The sequence below is a fragment of the Macaca fascicularis genome, chromosome 18, assembly GCF_037993035.2.
Source record: "Macaca fascicularis isolate 582-1 chromosome 18, T2T-MFA8v1.1".
Classification (NCBI taxonomy): Eukaryota; Metazoa; Chordata; class Mammalia; order Primates; family Cercopithecidae; genus Macaca; species Macaca fascicularis.
Genome location: NC_088392.1, coordinates 72,297,063 through 72,316,798, shown reverse-complemented (window position 1 = coordinate 72,316,798; position 19,736 = coordinate 72,297,063). Strand labels below are relative to the sequence as shown.

Genomic DNA, 19,736 nt, shown 5'->3' with positions numbered 1-19,736 from the left:
AAAGATTACTACTTTCATGTCAAAAAGACCCCCAAACCAACCTAAAAGGCTCCCACTGATGAAAGATGGCACAAATTTGAGTTCACTAAGGATAATTATTTCAATTAACTGAAAACCATCAAATATTTTTAAATCTATGAGTTAATGTGATATTTTTAAAAACTGATTACATATGGAATATAAGAGAAAAAAATTTATCTTGAAAATTAGTAAATAAAGAGGGGAAATCAGGCATTTATCCTACCATTGCTATATGAACTAAATCATTAAGTAAACAAGTAATGTGTAAGAGAATATTCCAACTAGTAGTTGTAAAAGTAATTATAGAATATTGCATTTTACAACTCCCAAGGACTAACAGATCTAGGCATTGAGCATAGATAACTCCTAACAACATAAAAGACAGACAAACTAGACATAATGTGCCTCCTGATGAAATAAGCACATGACCTCTAGCCTTGCCAGAAAGATTGCATCTGATCAAATCTCTGAATCTGGATTCCAATTTTCAGGCAATACAAAATACAGAGGAACATGATGAACTCCACCATGAGTATGAAATCAGCAAAATCCAGACTACGGGAACCTCTATGGGGCAAACAACCTAGATTCTCAATAGATAAATCAAAATAAGTGTATGTTAAAGGTGAATTTTAAAATCTATCAGATTTTTTAAATGGGTAAGACAAACCAGAGCCCAGGGATGCACACTTGGGTGAAAAAAAAAAAAAAAAACATAAAGAAATGCACGAAAGTAAACGCAATAAAACTCAGGGTATTAGTTAAGTACTATTAGAGAGACAGCAGAGATTGTGAATATTGGGGCATGTGGAGGGCTTCTAGGGTGTCTGGAAAAGTTTTGTTTCTTGATCTGGGTAGTGGTTCCAAGGTGTTTGCCTTATTATAATTCATTAAGTTATATATTTATTTTGTATGGTTTTCTGTATCTGTGTATAATGAAAATAAAAGGATAAAAGGGAATGAAGAAGAATTCTATGAAGAACATAAGTTTAGCCAGGAGCCATAGTTCACACCTGTAATCCCAGCACTTTGGGAGGTGGAGTTGGGAGGATGGCTTGATGGCTTGAGACCAGCAGTTTGAGACCAGCCTGGGCAACATGGCGAAACCCTGTCTCTACAAAAAAAAAATAGCCAGGCATGGTGGCGCAGACCTGTAGTCCCAGTTATCCAGGAAACTGAGTCAGCAGGATTGCTTGAGCGCAGGAAGTTGAGGCTACAGTAAGTCTTCTTCGTGCCACTGCACTCCACCCTGGGTGACAGAGCAAGACCCTATCCCCAAAAACAAAAAGAAAAATAGAATGTAAGTTTAACCTAGAGGGTTAAGGAAAAAAACCAACAAGTTGCAGAATTATATTTACTATGTAATTCAAGTTTTATACAAAGTAGAAGAGGGGACATATATACTATCTAGAAAGATAGTCATCCGAGTTTAATGGTTGTTACCTTGACAGAGATAGTTTGCTATCTCTTTGTAAAGTTTGGTATGTTGATTAAAAGGGGGAAAAAATGAATAAATTATATACATATATACATATATTACATATGTCTCTCTATATATACACCCATACATGTGCAGATGTATATAGACATACACACATATATATTTGCTTTATTTTTGGCTTTGAAATAATTGCAACCTTAAAAAAGAGTAACACATGTAATACAAAGACTCCTGCATATCCTTGACCCAGATTGAAATGTATGGATTGTTGAGATATTGGCTCACTTGCTCAGTCTTTCTGTCTCTCGCTCCATTTGATAGCTGCAGATACATTCCTTTACCTCTAAATGTATGTCCATGTATTTCTTTAAAAACAAGGATATATAGAGATATAATTTTCTAATATGGACACACATAGTTATTATCCTGGAAAATGTGCAGGGATTTCACATAACAAATTAGATGAAGAATGTGAAAATAGCATTTTTAAACTGTAAAGAATTATTATTAAACAATGCATGTCTCTTTCTATTGATATGCCTTAAGGTAGTTGGTCACTTTTATCTGAAGTTTAAATAAATTAGTCATTACCGGAGCACAACTTCAGATAATACAAAATGAGGAGACAGCCAAAAATTGTAATAGTTTTCAGTAAGCGTTCAAAACCCAATTGTAGTTTAATTTGTTTAATTCTCAGTGCCTGATGAATTTGATATTAGGAAAATACAGATAAGATGTCCTGGAAGGTAACAGAAAATTGAGGATGCTCCCAAATCTCTAGCAAGTCAACTAAAAAGTGAGAAGTTACTGGAACATCTAGTCAGGAATGTTGTTTCTTAAGTGGGGCTCAAACCTAATATAAGTTATATACAGGAGGAATATAAATCAATAAAAACTTATTCTTCAAAAAAAGAGGGCCCCCATTTCAAAGATTTTTTTCCAATTACACCAAATATTTCTGTAGCAAATTTTAAAAATACATTAATAAACAATTTATGAATCATATCAGCTTTTTTTGTTGTTGTTCGTTTGTTGAGACAAGATCTCTGTTGCCCAGGCTGGAATGCAGTGGTACAATCAGGGCTTCCTGCAGCCTCGACCTCCCAGGCTGAAGTGATCCTCCTGCCACAGCCTCCCAAAGTAATAAGTGTGAGCCACCACACTCAGCCCATATGGGCTTTTTGTAAAGAAGACTGAAACTGGTAAATAGTTTGAAAATCTTGATGGCGCTTTTCAAGATTTTGACATATCTGAGTTTAGTCTATTTTTGTGAAAAATGTGAGTATCTTGCCAGAAAATATAGGGCATGTTTCCATACCTTGCACTAAATTAAGCTTGACACTGAAATTATTTGACAAACTAGTTACTTCAAAAGGCACTGTAAAAATACTTGTTTCTAAAATGTTTGTGCTAAAAAGTTATACCAAAATACATGAACTCTGACAATGGACTGATAAAATTCTTCTTCAAGTTTGCGTTTATAAATAAGAACATCATGCATTGGAATAAGCCCCACATTTCCTTGCATTCTACAAACAATGCCCTTTTTCTTTAAAATGTAATCAAGGCTGATGGTGACAGCTCATGCCTGTAACCCCAGCACTTTGGGAGGCCCAGGCGGGTGGATCACTTGAGGTCAGGAGTTCAAGACCAGCCTGGCCAACATGGCGAAACCCTGTCTCTACTAAAAATACAAAAAAAAAAAGGAACCTATTTTTGGAATTATAAACTGGATGCCATTCAATTATAGCCTGTAACAGAAAGGAAATAAAATGCATTTGAGCTTAACATAACCAGACGCTGCTTTTTCTTCTGGGGATTGAAGTTCGCAGATGCTTGGAGAGGTTGGTCCTCCACCAGGTGGAGGCGAGTGTCTCAACGCCTGTGTCTGTCCGCAGGTGAGCGAGATGGAAGTGAACGGGCAGTTTGAGTCTGTGTGCGAGTCCGTGTTCAGCGAGCTGGAGTCGCAGGCGGTGGAGGCGCTGGACCTGCCCATGCCCGGCTGCTTCCGCATGCGGAGCCACAGCTATGTGCGGGCCATCGAGAAAGGCTGCTCCCAGGACGACGAGTGCGTGTCGCTGAGGTCGTCCTCGCCACCGCGCACCACCACCACCGTTAGGACCATCCAGAGCAGCACGGGTGAGTGTGCAGGCCCGCAGCCAGCCTGGCCTCTGTGCTGGCTACGGCATGACTGTCCCCAAAGACTGTGCCCTTGCTGTCATCATGCATAGTTGCCAGGAACAAGATACCACCCATGTCCTACAAACCAAAGGTTTTTCTTCCCTATCTGCCTCTATCCCCGCCTCTGGCCACTCTCCCACACCTCCTTCCCAACTCCATCTCTGGCACCCGCAGGGGAAACTGCAACTACAGCACCATGAGGGAGGGACAGCGCAGCCCAGCGGGGAGGGACTTCCAAAATGCCCACACAGGTCCTAGGAGCTGATCCCTGCCAGCTCCTACTCCCAGTGATTAGGCTTGGCCTTTTAGGGCTGTGACCCTAAATGAACCAGACACCCTACTTATGACCCATCACAGAATTGAAATGACTGTTTTATTCCAAGATAGCCACAAAGTGACTATCCCAAAAGACCTGAAATATCACTGTGAGAAATAAGAAGGAAGAAATGGATGACCCGTAATATCGATCGCACATTTTATGAGTTTTATTTTAACAGAAAGCAGATTTATTTCACTATTTTAAAACTTCTATCTATCCCGTATAAATAGCACCTCCTTTTCCCTCTAAACTGTATTTAAGTGTGTGTGGTTAAACTGTATTTTTGTCAGTAGATTTTAGGCACAGAGACACAGAAAAGCTTAACGAGTTTCCGTGACACTGGAACCTGCATAATAATATAGCCGTGGGCTATGTATGACAATGTGTGCATATGTATTATATATATAACATTTGAGTTCCAAAAAGAAAATCCCACTGTTTAACTAGGCTTAACTTTATGATTGAACTCAGCATAACTTCAATATAGAACATTCTACAAGAAGATCATCAAACTTAGACTCAAGATAAATAATGATGAATAAATTAGAAAGAAAAGCCTGTGTCAGAATATTATATCATTCCATTTTAGTGCTAGGTGCATCAAATGTCAGTAATTATCATTCAGTCTAGAACTTTTGCAGGCTTAAGAGTTAAAAGGTCCTCAAATCCAAGTTAAAATCCTAGATATATGGAATTGCAGTGATAGTTTTATTTAAAATAAATATACGGGTTAAACAAGAGGAGTTCATTCTTGACCACCGCAGACTGAGATCTCAGTGTTAAGAGAAGAGATGCTTCCAGACCTTGCATTGGCCAGGCAGCTCAGCAGGGAGCCCAACAGCTCAGACCCTGGCTGCCTACCTCCAGACCAGAGATGGTGGATGTCCGTATGTTCTTGATCACTAGGAAATTCTCCAAGAACAGCCACAGATTAATAAATTAAATGAGAGTTATTTATGAAGAGAAAAAAATAATTTCTTTTGAAAAATCAACCATGAGCATGTTTGTGTGTGTTTGCATTCATGCAGTGTGTTTTGGAAGGTCTGCCCTGTCCCTGTAGTGTATCATTATGTCTTTTGGTGTGTCCCATTTTCACCACCCCAACCCAACACACAACCCGTTCCCAGTGTCTGGTCCATTCTTCTGTATGATGAACTCATTGCCTGCTAGTTGAAATCGTTCCTTAAATATGTAAAATGCAGATTCTGGCCCAGAAGTCACAAGGGGTGCTCTCAGGAGAACAGTCAGGAAGGAAAGGGCTGCTGGCTCACTCCTTTACCCTCAGGAAACAGTGTTGCGGATAAAGTAGCAAAAGACTTGGAATGGTTTTTCTCTGCTCACCTGTCGGATTTGGATTTGCGTGTTTTTGTCATTTTACTTATACTTCCTGCATCAGCGCCTGTCCCATGCTCTTCACTCCAAACACACAGGGGTCTGCCCTCCTAAGACATTTCTCAGATACTCTGGAGGCTCCCAGAGCTCAAGCAATAGAGTTGCCAAATAAAATCTAGGTCGTCCAGTTAAATTTCAATTTCAGGTAAAGAGTGAATAATTCTGCTGGATAGGTATATCCCAAATATTGCATGAGAAGTACTTATATACAGAACTATTTGTCATGTTTGTAGTAAAGAGTGAATAATTCTGCTAGATAGGTATATCCCAAATATTGCATGAGAAATACTTATATACAGAACTATTTGTCATGTTTGTAGTATTTTCTGAAATCCAACAAGCCTATCAGGGCAGGAGATGAATGAGCCCTGGGAGGGTGTCTCGTGTTGTTCCATTTTGAATCTGAGTTGAATCTAAAGGGCTTTATCCAGAAATGCTATGTGGGAAAACACCCAAAACGGGGAGAAGTGAATCCAGCTGCAGAGACGGGATCGCATTCGCTTCTTCCTGGGCTCTATGAATCGCAGCCTAAGTACGGAGCCACCTCCACCTGCAGCTCTCCTGGGGAAGGCTCCAGGCTTGGCTGCCCCTGCAAGGATTTAAGGGCAGAAAGGTGTGATTTGCCCCTGGGGTTCGTGATGGATAAAATGCCGAGTGTTTGCACAGGGCAGCTGTACTTCACCTAGAATCATTAAACTAAACATAATGTGTCATCTTCACAGGCGTGGAAACATAAACAGTTTTAAGTACTAAACCATTACAGTAGATTAACTAAGTAAGCACATAGGATATTTTTCCAATATTACCTTTCATAGTTTCTCTATGACATGAATTTGTTCTTTAAAAATTCATTATTTTATGATATGATAAGGGTCTATGCCCTTTATTCTGCCCTTCCTACTACTCCTGTATGCTATTTCTCTCTCTCACACACACACACGCGCACACACACACACACGCATTTCCTTCTCGTTTTCTCACATGATCTCGGTACTGTCATATTAATTTTCTTCCTCGTTTCCTTTTTACATTGAATCAAATATAATTTCCTGTAGAAAAATGCAGAAAATTGATTTTCTTACGGGACCTACTAATTTTTGAAAGAAAACACTCATCTATGAAAATTGGGAAATGACTTTGCTCTAATTTGATTGATTTCCCCAGATGCACGGGTCAGATGCACATCTCGGTTTAGCAGGACTTGATGTAGATGTAGATGTGTCCTTTTGCCTCTCTTCTCTGCTCATTATTTTCAGATACTCACAGCAGATTTTGTTTTTACTAAACTTACTCTTTGTCCGGAAAAAATTCCTCATTTTGTCCACTGCACTTATTAGGCAGAACTTCTCTCCACAACAGTCCACATTCTGAATCTTTGACATTTGGTCAGCCCATTTTAATTGCTCACATTTTCAGCAAAATATGCTATTAAATCTTTCTCTCCTAGCCTTGTTCTTTATTCGTATTCTTAAAATGAAATCACTGACAAGAGTCTGATGCCATAGGAGAGAATTATGAAGATGGGCTCAGCTCTAGGTGGCTGCAGGGATCCTCTAGCTATTAGTAGGTGAGCAAGGATGAATGGAGATAGCTCAGCAAATCAGGACAAATCGGATGAAGTTACAGCAACTTAAAGTTATGCTTCCTTGGGCTTATTGACTTCTTGGCTTGTCTAACTACGGTAGAATCTCAGGTTCTTTCAGCCTGTAATCTACTTCAAGCACCCAGATTTCTCTCCATCCAATAGACTCAACAAGTTTTCATATAAACCACAGTGCCTGGGACTACTAGATTAATATTAGAGGAGGAAGTATTAGAGCAGTTAATATTACAGTAAGAATATTAGGGTAGGAAAGTAGAATGAAAACATGATTCAGTTAATATCGTGACTGAAAAACAAGAACCCTTGCCTCAGTCATCTAAAATATTTTAGGTAACAGTAGAACTTGATGCTTGAAATACACCCAGACCTCCACTTCAGAGGACTGGATTAGGCCTGCCTTTGAAGCAATATACCAATGCAATTGTATGGGTTTAAGGGGAAGTTTTTGTTTTACTTCCCGTGCTGAATATTTCCTAGGACCTATCAAAAGGTATTATCACACTGTAGCTAGGCAGACTTGTATCTGGTGATATCAGTAGTCTGAATAGGCAGAAACATTGTCTAATAATCATACACGGTGATCTAATTATTATCTAATAATCACACATCCGGCCAAATGCAGGCACACACTCATAAATGTACAGAAAAAAAAAACTTCAAAAAGGACACAAAGTAAATCATTTGCAGTGGTTTCCCAGAAAGTAGTAGGTGGGGAGAGGCAGATGGTAAAGAGATAAGGAGATATTAAAAATAAGTATTTATGACTTTTTATGATTTTAATGCCAAATATAACATTTGAATAGAACTAATGCTCCTTGATAGAAGTAGGCAAACTATCATGATGTATATTCTCTGGGGGGGTTTTCTGTTTGTTTGCTTTTGGTATTTTGAGACAGAGGCTCCTTGTGTCACCCAGGCTGGAGTACAGTGGTACGATTATAAGTTACTGCAGCCTCCACCTCCTGGACTGCAATCCTCCATCTCAGCCTCCGGAACACAGGTAGCGGGGAATACAGATGCGCACCGCCATGCCTGGCTAATTTCTTTTTTTCATTTTTTGAGATGGGGTCTTGCTCTGTCACCCAGGCTGGAGTGCAGTGGCGCAATCACAGCTCACTGCAACCTCCGCCTCAAGTGATCCTCCTACCTCAGCCTCCTGAGTAGCTGGGATTACAGGCGCATGCCACCACACCTGGATAATTTTTTGTGTTTTTGGTAGAGATGGAGTTTCATCATGTTGGCCAGGCTGGTCTCAAACTCCTGGGCTCAAGTGATCTGCCCACCTTGGCTTCCCAAAGAGCTGAGATTACAGGCATGAGCCACCACACCCAACAGATTCTCTGGTCTTTTAAGACATTTCTTCACTTTGAAATTCCTAAGAAGCTTTATGTAGCAATAATACCATTTTTATAAAGAGTAAATAGGTTCATTTGCCACACTGTTACTGTTAAACTTTGGCCAGTGTGCTATGTTGTTTTCTTTTTTATTTATTTATTTTTTAATTTTGTGGCAGGGTCTTGCTCTGTTGCCCAGGCTACAGTGCAGAGGTGTGATTATGGCTCGCTGCAGCCTTAACCTCCCAGGCCCAAGTGTTCCTCTCACCTCAGCCTCCAGAGTAGCTGGGACCACAGGCACATGCCACCATGCTCGGCTAATTAAAAAAAAAAAAAAAAAAATTGTATAGATGAAGACTTACTATGTTGCTCAGGCTGGTCTCAAACTCCGGAGCTCAAGTGATCCTCCCACCTCAACATCCCAAAGTGCTGGGATTACAGGTGTGAGCCACTGTGCCCCACCAATACTCTAATTCTCTTATTAGAGGAATTTCTTAAACAATGATGGAGTTGAACTGTTCTCCTCTCCTTCACATAGTTCAGGAAGGGGAGTAAGGACCCAGGGTACAGTGTTCCCCATGTGAAAGCAGTGCTTACCCTCTTGGATGTGGCTTGGGACCACAGTTACAGAAGTATTTACAGTTTGATGTTTGTAACAGGAGAAATCATATTTTCCTCTAAGTTGAGACACGTTCTTCCATCTTCCTACCTTACATCCCCCCCCATTCCTGGCAGCTCTGAGACGCTTGCTCAAGCCTTGCTTAATATAGCAAAAACAACTAACGTTTTCATCAGCTGAGGTGAGAACTAACATTCAGAAGGTTCTCCTGAGGATTTGGGTCTTCATTCCGAATCAGTCATCTTACCCAGGAGACCACACCTCACCCACCTTCATACACCCCACACTCCAATCCCACACATACTGCTCCCCACTCCCCCTAACACAAACCCTAAACCCTAGGCAGAATGACATTAAGATAATAATTTGTATTTGCAATACGCACAGCAGGCATTCAAAAATGGAAGAAGAAAGGAAAAGCTGCAGAAAAATCTTTAAGTACTCCACAAACTGCACAAGCCACAGATGATTGAATAATCAAGGTAACTTTCCTAGGGAAATAGCATTGCTATTAAAACAAGTTGAGTCATCAAATATTAGCAGTAAAAAAACTTCTACATCATCCAGGCTAGTGGTCTGCAAACTATAGCCTGTGGACCAAGTCCCGCTTGCTGCCTGTTTCTGTAAATTAAGTGTCATCAGACATAACTCACACCCATTTGTTTACCTGCTATCTCTAAACAGAAGTTTCAGCAGAGTTGAATAGTTCCCTCTTTTAAAAGCTGAGTTGAATTGTTCGTGCAGAGTAGTCTCTGCAGGAATGTTTTGGTCCACAAAGCCAAATACATTTATTATGTGACCCTTTACAGAGAAAGTCTGCTCCGCCTATCTAATTCATTGAACCCATTCGAAGGTAAGGAAACTGAGGCCCATAGTGGTGAACCTCCAGCAGGAGGCAAAGTCAGAATAAGAAGCTCAGGTCTCTCAGTAAACAGCCCTTTGTTCCTCTGGTGCCCAGCTCTACAAATTATTTATTGCTTGAGTATGAAGTTAATCTGAACTTCAGTTTCTTCATGTATAAAATGAGATTACAATGCTGATCCTCTTCCCAGCATTAATGACCATTTTTGGAGAATTCTTAGAGTTCAGAAAAAGCTCACTTCTTTCTGCCAAGCACCAAGTTAATTAATAGATCCTTGTTATAAAGCAGGGAGGCAAAGGTTCAGAAGTTGAAGGGACAGATACCAATCAGAAGCTTTCTGAACAAAGCACCTTTCTTTTCTATTCAAGATAAAATCAAATAATAAATATTCAGATATTGCCTGGACTGGTTCCTTGTCTCCCTGCTAATGAGTTTTCCTTCTTTGAATCTCTCCAAGTGGAACTGGAGACATCGCGTACTTCCACCCTTGCAGGCTCAGATGAAATAAAAAAGAGCAAGATTTATGACACAACCTACTCCTCTTGAGAGGCAGCTTATCCTTGTCCGCTGTTACATTGAAGGAAACTGACAGTGATGATTTTCAGGAGACTTTTGGTTATAACTTTTCCTTTCTTCTTTGGGGCACGCGAGGTGGGATTCCTCTATAATATTAGGAAGTCATAAAAATGCAAAAGTCCTATCAGACACAGAGCGAGATTTAAAATCTGAAGAATACCATCTGCTTCCACCTCCTGCAGTTGTTTGGAAGCGCATAAATCACCTCTTGGGAACGGAGTGCCAACCTTGAGGGGCTATGCCGCACAGACAGCCAACAAGCAAGTCCACCGTTGCCCACATTCGGGGTTATTGCATGGCAAACAGTGAAGGGGCTTCCAGGGTTTTATGGCACACTGGCCTTAAAGGCTGTTGTGAGGTTCACATGAGATCATTCATAAGGAAGCATTATGCAAATTACAAATTAGAATGCCTCTACTTTGGCTTTGATTTGAAATCTCTCAATCTGGCTTAGTTTAATAATAATGATAATAGCTAACCTTTAAGCACGTATTATTTGACGAGCATACAAACAGCTGCATAGATTATCTAACGTAACCATAATGCATACTCTATGAGTTCTACATGGTATTATCATTTAAATCAAACAGAGAAAAAAACAAATAAGACTTAGAGGGTTTATACAATTTGACCAGGCCCCACAGCTAGTAAGTGAAATTCTCTCTGTAATCACCAATAAATGCCTTGGCAACTATGGTATAATCTGAAATAATTTAATACAAATCCATTTCTGGAATAAAAGGCCTAGGAGCTGTTTTCTTTCATTCTTTCCTCTCACAAATATGCATCTAGCTTCCTGCCATATTTGAAACCTGTATTTTCTATAACAATTTCTGAAAAATTCTCCTTTTTAAAGAAACATTTGTTCACATATTATTGACGTGGCCTCTCATGTTGGTTTGTCTGTGAAATATCTGTTTAAAGAAAAAGATGTAAAAAAATAGACTGAAATTAAAGTAAATTTTTTTTAAAGGCTATAAAAGGAAAATACTCTCTGAGTTTAAAATTTCCTGTTACACTCAGTCGTTTTGACATTATGTGTACTTGGAAGATCAAATATCCAATCCCCTGATCTAGTCATGGTGGTGTCAGACAGCACTAAATGGAAAAAACAATTTTTGCCAACTCATGCGTAAATTAAGCAGGTGGCAAATTCTGTTTTGAGGCTGATGAAGTGGTCAGGTATCTGTGCCCTTGGGTTAAGTGAAAAAATACTAAACTAATGTAATTCTGATCTGACTGGTCTCTTGATTGACCTGTAAAGCAAAGACGTGAACAAGAGCAACTCAGTTACAAAGGTCAATCAGAAAACACAAACTAGAAAAACAGGCTCTCTCAATGTGAATCTTTATCATTCACTTTTTCCTTTATGATACCTCCACAGGCACCTTTTTTTTTTTTTTTTTTTTTTTCTAGAGGCAGGGTCTCACTCTGCCGCCCAGGCTGGAGGACAGTGGTGCAATCCCAGCTTACTGCAGCCTCGACATCCTGTGCTCAAGCAATCCAGTAATCCTCTCAACTCAGCCCCCAGGGTAGCTGGCAGTACACCAGGCCCAGCTTATATATATATATATATATATATTTTTTTTTTTTTTTTTTTTTTTTTTTTTTTGGAGACAAGGTCTTAGTCTGTTGCCCAGGCTGGTCTCAAACTCCTGGGCTCAACCAGTCCTCCTGCCTCAGCCTCCCAAAGTGCTAGGATTACAGGTATAAGCCACTGTGCCTTGCCCATAGGCACTTTTATGATGGAAGAAACTGCCATTTAAAAAAGACTTCATAATCCACAGTTGTCTGATCCAGTTTGTATTAAACATTAACAAATATGGCAAAGTAATAGCAGTTGGAAACTGTCCGTGTAATTAATACTGGCAGTTGGACAATGCTGCAAAGTCACTTTAAGAGCAACATTATTCAGCTCCAGGTGGTAAATCCAAGACCTGAAGTTTTGTATTTCTGTCTATACCTACTGCCACTGACTTTCTGTCAAGTTTTCAGGGCAAACCTTTCCTGCTGCCAAGTGTCCTTGATTAAGAACAGAGAAGACCAAAATGAATAGTACCATGATTTTACTATGTTGGCATTTGAAACAGTCTCACATTTATTTTAATGACAAATCAATTATCGTGTAACTATGACAATCATTTTGAAAGCTTTCTTTGCCATCTGCTGGTGTCCTACTGACATGCAATTTCCACCAACATACAAGAGAATTTTTCTTTTGTTTTACTTACTTTTTACTTACTTTTTTCTTCCAATTATCAATATTACTGAGAATACTAATTTTAATTCTATAACTTCTAATTAAACTTATGGAAGAAAATAACTAGTCTAAGTTATCTCTAAAAATATGACAGACTGTCAAAGTTTAATTAGCTTTTATCCCTAGAATATTTTGTGATTTCAAAGGGGTACATAATATTATTAAACTTAACAGTGATTAACCAGTTTCATGTTGTAGAGATGTAAATCTGACAAGAAGTATCAGATCTAATCAAGACAGAAGTTCATCCTGAATTTCTGGACAGGACTGCCATGCTGTCTCTCTTCAAATCCAACCTTCAGTTTCTTTTTCACCTAACATTCCATTACATATTTGCCCCACGATGAAATTTAAAATGTGTGAAAATTAGTGGGTCCACCTCATCCACTACATTGCTTTTGAAACCCTTTCTCTTTTCTAAAATGTTGATTATGGCCAGAGAATCACAATGATACTTTGATGTTTGCTTTTATCATTTTCGAGAAACTTCTTTCAGTCATCTTTTATTTGTATCTTGTTAATTAGAAATGATTATAGATTTATAGGAGATTACAAAGATAGTACATAGAGGTCCCCGTACTCCTCACCCAGTTTCCCCAACAGTTACATCTCAACAATATCAAAATCAAGACATTGACATTGTTGCGATGTGTATGAATAGTTTTTTTGTTTTTTTTGTTTTTGTTTTTGTTTTGAGACAGAGTCTAGCTCTGTCACCCAGGCTGGAGTGCAGTGGCCCGATCTGGGCTCACTGCAAGCTCCGCCTCCCGGGTTCATATCATTCTCCTGCCTCAGCCTCCCGAGTAGCTGGGACTACAGGCACCTGCCACCACACCTGGCTGACTTTGTATTTTTAGTAGAGACGGGGTTTCACCATATTAGCCAGGATGGTCTCAATCTCCTGACCTCACGATCCGCCCGCCCCAGCCTCCCAAAGTGCTGGGATTACAGGTGTGAGCCACTGCGCCCGGCCGAATAGTCCATCATTTTATCATGTGTAGATTTCTATATCCACCACTATAATCAAGATGTAGAACCATTCCGTCACCACAACGATCTCCTAGTATTCACATTTTGCCAGTTGGGTGAAGTATAGAAACCTTACCTCCCTTCAAAGTCTCTTTGCCCTCTCCCACTTAAAATTATCTTCAATATTTCCTACACATACATGAAGAGTCACGTTGCACAATGTTATACTTTTTGATTCAAATGTCAGATATAATTTAGAAACTTTTAGAGAAGGAAACTCTATTGGATTTGCCCGTATTTTTTTCCCAAATTGTCAAATTTGAGAAATTTTCAGCCATTATTTCTTTTTTTATTTTTTATTTTTATTTTTTATTTATTTTTAAATTTATTTTTATTTATTTATCTATTTTTTTTTTATTTATTTATTTTTTTTTTTTGAGACAAAGTCTTGCTCTTGTCCCCCAGGCTGGAGTGCAGTGGCGCGATCTCGGCTCACTGCCAGCTCCGCCTCCCGTGTTCAAGTGATTCTCCTGCCTCAGCCTTCTCAGTAGCTAGGATTACAGGCACCTGCCACCATGCCTGGCTAATTTTTGTATTTTTAGTAGAGACGGGGTTTCACCATGTTGGCCAGGCTGGTCTCGATCTCCTGACCTCAGGTGATCCACCCGCCTCGACCACCCAAAGTGCTGGGATTACAGGCGTGAGCCACCACACCCGGCCATCTTCAGTGATTATTTCTATGGCTACTTTTTCATCCCCTTCTTCTGAGATTCCAGTGACAAAAATGGCCACAATTCTCTCAATGGGGGTTTTGAGCAGGGTGGTTTCCTTAGAGGCGGATAGGTGGGTAGGCACTGTTTCATCTCCATCATATAACATTATCTGCTTGTTGAATACAAAAAATATTTCTTCCACGCATTCTAGAAATGCCCCCATCAAATATGACCCAACTTTCACATGGACAGCTGCAAATGGGAGACCAAAGTTACACTGAGCCACTGTACCCAGCGCACAGTGCCTCTTATTGGTATAAGACCATGCCTGGCTGATTTTTTTTATTTTTAGTGGAAACAGGGTTTCACCATCTTGGCCACGCTGGTCTCAAACTCCTGACCTCCTGATCCACCCACCTCGGCCTCCCAAAGTGCTGGGATTACAGGCGTGAGCCACTGCGCCGCCCCTTTTCTGGTTTTATTGATAATGCATTTACCGTATCCCTTTAAATGAAAAGAATGTTGACATAAATCCAGGTTAAAGTGACACAAATTAAAGCAACTTTCTTTTTATTTAAAAATTGGTAACCTGAAACATGAAGAGCTGTTCTCATTCTCAGAAAAAGAGAATGAGAAACTCACAAGAGAAACTCACAATCCGAAAGCCCGTATCACTTTCTAAATTAGTTAAATAAACAGGATGCAAGTACTTGACCTTGGCACGTAGCAGTCTTGAAGTTCTACCACTCTAATGTAAGATCTCAGCTACTACCTTGGGACCGTACAAGGAGTTACAGACTTTAAACACCAGTCACTTTGTAGCTTTGCAGTGGTTCAGCAATTAACCATCTAAACACAGAATCTATAGTTCTTGTACATAGAATTTGCCCCATGAATATCTGCTAATTGAGAGGTGAGAACATAAGATTTCCTCTGGAAATGCGCTGCTCCAGTGAACACTGTAGCTTTCTGGGATGACTGATGTCTCCACAGAAGCAGAAAATCTTTACTGGTTTTTCAATCACCTGAAAATAAACCACCTCATTACAGAGAGAGTGGGGTGGTCACATGTTACCCCAAACCATTCTGAGGAACAAAGTTTCAATAATTTCTTACTTGGAAAAAAAGAACTTCTAGAAATGGGTGATAGCAAGAATCTGAGAGACTGGTAAGTGCTAATTTCTGCAGAGAAAGCCTTCCTTTCCTTTTCTTTCTCAGGCTGTTCATCTACTTCGTGTTCTTTCTCTACACTGTCTTGTCCAAAGCCCCATGGAGGTGAAATTCCTACCCACCCTTCTTTCTTTTTCCCTCTCTTATCTGTAAATAACTTAGTGGTGCTAATAGAACCTCGGTACTAACCTGGTCTCAAATCTCTGTCTATAAACATCTAACTAAAGAGACTTCATGGACTGCTGATGACATTTCTAGAGTGAATATAAAACTATGAGAAAATCTATAGAGAATTTGCATCAACGTATATTCTATTTTTTCTAGTTTTCTTTTGAAATGCATCATATTCCAAAAGGCTTACAAAATAGTATAAAGCTGCTAGAATGGAGGTCTCTTCCCTGTTTTGAATCTCCACAAAAAAAAGAAGGAAAAAAAAAGGCAAACTCACACTCTTTGCACCAATCTAAGCCATAAGAAACAACCCAAGTTATATGTAAAAATGTCTAAAAATTTTTTGGAAATTTTTTTTTTTTTTTTTTGAGATGGTGCCTCACTATGTTGCCCAGGCTGGTCTTGAACTCCTGGCCTCAAGCAATCCACCCACCTCCGCCTCCCAAAGTGTTGGGATTAAAGGCACGAGCCACTACACCCAGCCCACAAATGTTTTAAGAAGTTTATAATAATATAGGGGCCAGGCGTGGTGGCTCACACCTGTAATCCCAGCACTTTGGGAGGCTCAGGTGGGCAGATCACAAGGTCAGGAAATCAAGACCATCCTGGGTAACACGGTGAAATCCCGTCTCTACTAAAAAAAAATACAAAAAATTAGCCAGGCGTGGTGGCGGGTGCCTGTAGTCCCAGCTACTCAGGAGGCTGAGGCAGGAGAATGGCATTAACCTGGGAGGCGGAGCTTGCAGTGAGCCAAGATCAAGCCACCGCACTCCAGCCTGGGCGACAGAGTGAGACTCTGTCTCAAAAATAATAATAATAATAAATAATAATAATAATAATATGGGAAGGGGAAGGACTCTGGTATTATATTAAACTAGAAATCCACAGGACATGGGAGCAGTATCCAAAATAGTGTGTTTTTGTACATACACACATAACTCAGAATGTGTCAAGAATTTTTGCTAAGGAAAAAAAAATACTAGAAGGAAATGCACTAGAATGTTAAAGTGGTTACCTTTGATATTGGAACCAAAATGGTTTTGTTTTTCTCCTTATACTTTAGTTTTCAAATGTTCTGAGGTGTGCATGTTTCACTTTTATAATAAAAGGAAAAAAAATTGAGACAGGGTCTCACTGTCACCCAGGCTGGAGTGCAATGATGCAATCACAGCTCACTGAAGCCTCAACCTGCTAGGCTCAGGCAGTCTTCCCACTTCAGCCCCCTGAGTAGCTAGGACCACAGGCACAAGCCATCATACCCAGATAATCTTTAAAATTTTTTCTAGAAACAAGGTCTCACTATATTGCCCAGGCTGGCCTCAGGTGATCCTCCCCCCTTAGCCTCCCAAAATGCTGGGATTACAGGAATGAGCCACCATATCCAGCCAAGGAACTATTTTTAATGAAGAAATAGCTAGTGTTTCATTGGTTTGGTCCTACTGGAAGCAATAATACATCTCATGTCAGCATATCCTTCAGGTTTCACCTTTTTTGTATTAGTTTTCTGGATTAAATGAAATCTTTTGGATTCGGTGATAGGGCAGGATCATTGGAGGTGATCTCCAGAAAGGTGATGCTATGCTATTGTTGTATTTATCTAAGTATATAACATCTTCTAGTAAGGAATTATTTTTAAAAATTAAACTAAATTTTTAAAAAAATATTCTTTCCCTTGCTTTCCTTGACCCCCATACGGGTAGCAAGTGAAGTTTTATAGATTTTTGTAGGGTTTTTTCCCCCTCTTCAGATGTCAGAGGCAGTTAATTTGCAAACCACAGTTGCAGGTGGTTTTTGAAGCAGAGGAAGTTTAGGACAAAGGAATAAAGCTACATAAAACCAGCTCATGGTGTCTTTAAAAATATAAATCCATGCCTTTGTAGTCCTTACTCTAACAAAAGCTCAGCTCTCAAGGGCATGCATTCAGTAGTACCTGTGTTCCAGCCAGAAAAACTCCCCAAGCAATTATGGTAAGAAAAAAAGGTTTCTGTCACAGCCACGATCTAATATAATAGTGTAAACCATCTGTGTTTTCAGAAAGGGAAAGCGCTTTTGAAAATAGGAAAAGCGAAGTGCTGGGTGGAATTGTGAAGAGTCATGGCAAATCATCATCATCGTTATCCATTCAGAGAGAAAGTGATATTGACAAACCTACGCTAAAAGAGGATTAAGAAACCTTGCATTGTGAGCTGTGTCAAAGCGATGAAACGAAGGATAATGCTTTCTCAGACACCTGTGCACCTCAGTGTAGCCCTGTGCAAGCTCTAGTGGGAATGGTGCTACTGAGTTAGCTGGTGACATTCGTTGCAGCCTGTGCCTTTCCCTTCTCAACCTCTTCCTCGACTTTTCCTTTGCCTTCCCTTTTTCTTAATCTTTTCCAGAGAGAGCTCAAAGGCATTTGTCCATTTCTCACCCATTCTAACAGCTCTAGGAGAAACTTTACGAAAAGTAAAAATAGCCATGCTCACCAGTTCTCTCTTTTCTGACCCATGTTCTTCTGGAACTCTCTGTTTGAGGGAATGTGGCAGGAATGAGATCCTAGAAATAAGCAGCTGAGCTTCTTCCATTCATATGGTTACACTGCCTTGGACAAGACTACCAAAGACTGGTATTTCCCAACCCATATTTTATAGGACAAGTTACTTCAAAGCATTGTGAAGCCTTCATCTAAAAGAAAGAGAAACTACATCTGCAGTGTTGTCTGCAGAATTTTAAAATGTTACTGGGCATGGTGGCTCACATCTGTAATCCCAGCACTTTGGGAGGCAGAGGCAGGCAAATCACCTTGAGGTCAGGAGTTCAAGACCAGCCTGGCCAATATGGTGAAACCCTTTCTCTACTAAAAAATACAAAATTAGCCAGGCATGGTGGCAAGTGCCTGTAATCCCAGCTACTCAGGGAGGCTGAGGCAGGAGAATTTCTTGAACCTGGGAGGTGGAGGTCTCAGTGAGCCGAGATCACACCATTGCACTGGGCGACAGACTCCGTCTCAAAAAACAAAACAAAACAAAACAAAGCCCACCTAATCAGTTAATTATTTTAAGCCTATTAGTATGCTGTGGCAGTCAAGCTGAATGTGTGCAACAGGAGGCTTTCAACTCAAGATGATGAGCAAACGGAAGCTTAGATTCAGCCTAGTGCTTAGGATTTGTCATGAGCATTAATAGGAACTGTACATGTTATCCAGAGCCTCCCATCTGGGGGTACATCTCCATCCTTCTGGGGTTGTACCGTCATCCCTTCTGGGATTGTATTTCCATCCCTTCTGGGGCTATACATCCGTCTACTCATGCACAACCTATGGCTGTGTTTGAGAAACAATGGACTATTCAAACCGGCATGTAGTTTGTAGTGATTCTTTCCAAAAATGACTCCTCTAGATTACAGCCGCATCGCGGAAAAACCCTACACTGTCTTAGAAAATCATGCATGGTGTTGCTTTGCTTCCATGGAAAGTCTTCGTAGGATTATATGACTGGACAGGACACCCATATCTGTCTCCCCTGGAATTAATTTCGAATCAAAATTGTTTTTTTAAAAAGGGGGATTAAGAAACTTGTGATGCTTAAAGTTCTTTCTGAAGAAATTGTTTATAACATTAACACCACACCTCCAGAAGCATTGGAACAGAATTGATTGATCAAGTCAGCTTCCTAGGGCCCATCCTCTGACTATGCTGTGAGGAAATGTGGGTGTTTCAGAACAGGGCGGAATCCTGACAGTGTCCCCGCTTGGCTGCCTGTTTTCCTATGTAGTCCAACATGGTAAATCATCCTCAAAACCTTTTATTTTTGGATTTCCCATATGTTCAAATGTGGGTACTCTGCATAGCAGTCCCACCGTGGACACCCACTGAACATCTGCAGTGCGCCAGACTCTCCTGGGTGCTCTGTGTCATAAACATGTGTCTTTCTATCACACAAGTGTCACACTTCATATCAGAGGAAAGACCACCAAATACTTATGATTACTGAAGGTACAATCAAGTGGAAGACCTAAAGCAAATTCTGAAAATAGAAGTATAAGCAAAGGCATAATTCATCAATGTGCCGCTTATTACTTCTGCCTCCACTGAGCATACTTCTATCTTATACCATATGCCTTAGTT

General features: G+C 40.1%; 1 protein-coding gene across 32 annotated transcripts in view; it reads left to right on the top strand.

The window, feature by feature from the left end:
• DLGAP1 (DLG associated protein 1) overlaps positions 1-19,736 on the top strand; it is a 961,867-nt gene that overhangs the window by 729,244 nt on the left and 212,887 nt on the right. For all 32 annotated transcript variants that reach the window (XM_074022767.1, XM_045378186.2, XM_045378189.2 and 29 more), the window contains one exon: positions 3,361-3,601. In XM_074022767.1, coding sequence (XP_073878868.1) covers positions 3,361-3,601 — 241 coding nt within the window. The remainder of the gene's footprint in view (positions 1-3,360; positions 3,602-19,736) is intronic.